Source organism: Grammomys surdaster, unplaced genomic scaffold (genome assembly GCF_004785775.1).
Source record: "Grammomys surdaster isolate TR1022 unplaced genomic scaffold, NIH_TR_1.0 347, whole genome shotgun sequence".
NCBI classification, from domain to species: Eukaryota; Metazoa; Chordata; class Mammalia; order Rodentia; family Muridae; genus Grammomys; species Grammomys surdaster.
The window spans coordinates 135628-139509 of NW_021604766.1; the positions used below are offsets into that span (position 1 = coordinate 135628).

The window sequence follows — 3882 nt, forward strand, 5'->3', positions numbered from 1 at the left end:
TATTGGATTGACTTGTAGTTTCATACTTTAAAAGGTATATAGTAATTCCTAGTGCATGCCTCCCAGAAATGTTGAAGGTATTTTGTAAAATACAAACTGATAAGAAGAGATCCTAATCTATGAAAACATCACATCAAGTCATCTTGCACCTGGTAAGGAAATACATTGGTGTCAATAAATATGTTAAAAACTTTGGATAAAGTCCCAGCAACTCAACTCAAATGAAGACTTTAAGAAGTAACACGGCCACCTAAAATATAAACGTTTCACATAACATAATCAACACTTTATTTGAAACCATGATCTTGTCAGAGGTCAGGATTCAGTTATACATTCCAACAATTTTTAACTCCCTTCATTCCAAAACTCATCCCATATCAGGAGATTTTATCTATTCTATCTTGATTCTTATGTCTTTCGGCAATTACCATGTATGAAAAGCTATCATCAGACAAAAAAAAAAAAAGAAAAAGAAAAAACATATAAAGGGACATACAGTTTTCCTTCATGTTCTTTAAACAGAAAGCAGCCAGTTTCTGTGTGAATAGCCCCTGCATCTTTTGATACCTGGCAGCTGAGGCTCTGTAGACTCACCTGACGGCCAGCGCTTTTTGGGCCGTTTTACAAAGCATTCAACATTGTTTAATTTGTTCAGAAGCAAATGGAACTTTCTTTCCTGTTTACTGCCTCTTCCCACTGTCCTTAATTCTCCTCACTTTCCTAAACTATGCCTCCAACATGCCTATTTACATGAATGTCAGGCACTAGAGGTCTGCACCCCCATCACATACCATGCCAGTTTCTAACAGTGGGAAGGCTGTTGGAGCAGAGATTCTCTTTTCTTGGGAGCTGAGTATAGCAACGTGTCTGTCAACATGGGACCCTTGTATGAACAGGTCAGACTATTGTCTCGTGGTCCCACCTGCCTTGGCTCTGGTTAATGTAGCAACAGTATCTGTCATAGGGACTGTTTTGCTTGTAGGAGCAAACGATGATACTGTCCTGGGGCACAAAGAAGATGCTGTCCTCGGGCTCAGGGCGGTCAGATCTGTCCCAGGCTGAGCACTTAGCATCCAAGGCACTGTAGGCGAGGGAGCTGGCCGAGGGGCAGTAGCCATCCAGATATCTGGATGTCTCCTCCTGCCGCCCACTCTGGACTAGGCTCTGGCATTCTCCTTCCTCTGTGGGAGTGGGGGTAGTAATGGAGCTTGCCATAGGCACCTCGCCTGGTCCCTGTGGGAGCTGCTTGCCTCTGAGGCCTGCCTTCTTAGCCAGTTCATCCGAGCTCCCCTTGCCTGACTCCAGGTCTGATGGGGTCCTCAGGAGTTCCACCACCTCCTTGTCCTTGGGCTTCCTGAAGCAGGGCAACTTGCGGACCCATAGTAGCTCGTTCTCTGGCCACTTGGTGCAGCCTTCGGTTTTCCTGGCCAGAGCAATGGCTGCAATGCCTGGTAGGCAGATGGCTGGCCCGATGGCCAACAGAGGGATGTTCCCCAGAGTTTCCCCCTTCATGCCAGAGACAGTGAACATGAAACCAAAGACCAGAAAAACACTGACCAGGGCCACCACCAGCCCAGTCCTCGGATTTATGTCATCAGGCCGCATCTTTCACTCCATCCAGGTTGGGGCTTTCTGGTAGCGAGGGAGTACCCCTTCTCTTTTTCTGTAGGAGGTGAAACCACAGGGGTAAAAAAAAAAAAAATCCAATCCAACTTCCCACCCACCAACTCTTTCTTGCTATCACTGACTCTACTCCTCTCTCTCTCTCTCTCTCTCTCTCTCTCTCTCTCTCTCTCTCTCTCTCTCTCTCTGTCTCTCTCTCTCTCTGTCTCTCTCTCTCTCTCTCCTTCCCTCCCTCTGTTCTCCCCCCATCACTATTGCAACCCTGTCTATCTCATACCTACATGTGCCAAGTACGGTAACCGAGTTACCTGAAGGCTCTTGCCGCCGAAAGCTTCGTATGGGCTGTCCCGCGGTTCTCTCCTTTGATTCTGAGAGCCAAGCCTGGTTTTTCCCACCGACACTGCACAGGAGGGGGACGGGGCGGGGAGGAGGGAGGCAGGATACGGGAGGAGGGTCTTCCCCAGCGGCTGCGAGTAGGTCGCCAAAGCTCTGGAAGCTGAGACTGGGCGCAGTAGATCGGAGTGGGCGCGCAGCGCTGCCAGCGGGGAGGGAGGACTCCGTCCAGGCAGTAGGAAAGCGCGCGAGCCTGGCCGCCTTACATCACTTGCACCGCGCTGGGAACTGAGATGGACGCGCGGGGGCGCGAGGGGGTCAGAGCCCAGCGGCTGCGGGAAGCGGGCTGCTGGGGGCTCTGGTAGCGGTGCAGCGGGAGGGTGGCTTGGACCTGTGTCAGTGCCGCTGCTGTAAGCCTGAACCCAGAGCGCTTTGTCCACGGGGAAGCTGGTGCACCGTCCTAGTCTGGGTTCCAAATTCAGGGTCTAAGGGCTCCGGGGACAGCATGAGATGATGTTGGGAACTGGCTCTCTTACCAGTTCCACATTTCATGAGCAAATGCCCCTTCTCCGACAGTAACCAGGTTCCCGAGACTGTCTCTGCCTTTCTCCCAGGCAGCCCCACCAAGCGCAAGGTAACCCTCGAAGCCGGGCTGCTGGCTGCTTCTGCCTAACCAGGGCGTCCCGGGAGAGCACTCAGGCTCCAGGAGCACGAAGGCCCGCAGGAGGCAGGTCTCCTGGTCCTGCCTGTGCCTAGAAGTCACCTGAGTCTCCTCTGTTGGTCTCCCATCTTTGCACTTGGCAGAAAGTAGCCTTGGAAACTCAGTCCCACAGTCGTGGTTCCAACCACATCGACTGGGGCAAGGACTCTTGGTTCTGATCTTCATTCAGGGTCGCCCGGATAGCCTGCAGGACAGACTTTGGTGTGGAGGGTCAGGCTCAACCTGCAACAGGAGACAAGACTCTCCCGGCTTGCTGACAGCCCAAGTGCTAATCTCAGTCCAGGGTCAGCCTGCAGAAGTGTACAGAGTTCTCTTGTCCCAAGGGATGACTGGATGCTGCTGCAATCCTTCACCTGGGTCTGTTTAAGGTAGAGGAAGGGAGTTAGGAAGGCAAAAAGTACTTCTTTCATGCCGAGTCTCTGACTTGGGGTAAAGAATTTTGACATCCAGACCTTCTCCATCTAAGCTGACCCTGTGTACCAGAATGAGTGACATCACCTTTCTGAGAAGCTGTCGTCAGGAGACTATTAACACCAGATGTCTGAGCAAATGCTGCGACTATTACAGAAGTGTAAATTTCTAGCACAAGGCTTTGGTGCATGGTTCCTATTCAAAATACACAGAGAGGTATACTCTTCTCCTACTGTATGATCGTAGTGCTCTCAACATGTAAGGCGGGGTCCAGATCATCAGAGACCTGTCCGTGCAGATGAGGACTCTGGCTTTATCCACTAAGCAGTGAAGAACACTGGGAGGGTTTTAGGCGGAGATTAAGTGTTCACGTTTTTGACAGATGGTGCCAGCAGGTTAGAGGCTGTAAGTTTGTGCATGGAGACTTGTTCATAAAGCAAGGCAAGACAGGTTGTGACCCCAAGAGTGCCAGGCTGAGAGAGGTGTTTGGAAGAAAGTGGGGCTGAAAGATGTTTAAGGATGGGTCTGACCACCCCGGCTTGAGGCAGAGAGGTGGATCCTCTGGTTTCTCACTCCACCCAGGGTCATCAGTGGGCAAGCTTCTTCTCATTTTTATTCTGTTGTTTATTGTGTTTGCCTTTTATATTTGAACTTATTGCATAGCTGGCTGCTCTTCTGGGCACATAACTTAAGAATGAAGAAAGGAGAAAAGGCAGAGGGCTAAAAGTGAGGCCCCCGGTGCGTGGCCATTTGGATCAGGAAAGTGGGAGGGTTTTTAGCATCTTCACCCGAAT

The 3882-nt window shown here is 50.7% G+C and overlaps 1 protein-coding gene across 2 annotated transcripts; it reads right to left on the reverse strand.

Moving 5' to 3' along the window:
* Window positions 1-270: 270 nt before the first annotated feature.
* On the reverse strand, window positions 271-3376 carry Tmem215 (transmembrane protein 215). 2 transcript variants are annotated; one of them, XM_028779197.1, is made up of 2 exons: window positions 1932-3376; window positions 271-1663 (listed from the first exon to the last, which is right to left on the reverse strand). In XM_028779197.1, the coding sequence occupies exon 2, from the start codon at window positions 1603-1605 to the stop codon at window positions 898-900; it is 708 nt and encodes a 235-aa protein (XP_028635030.1). In that variant the 5' UTR covers window positions 1606-1663; window positions 1932-3376; the 3' UTR covers window positions 271-897. The 2 variants fall into 2 exon arrangements, with proteins under 2 accessions (XP_028635030.1, XP_028635032.1); XM_028779199.1 differs by having other exon boundaries at window positions 1924-2384.
* Window positions 3377-3882: the final 506 nt, after the last annotated feature.

Bases quoted from the DNA above. Each gene is read 5' to 3' on its own strand.
- Tmem215 (XM_028779197.1), bottom strand. From the start codon at position 1,605: ATGCGGCCTGATGACATAAATCCGAGGACTGGGCTGGTGGTGGCCCTG.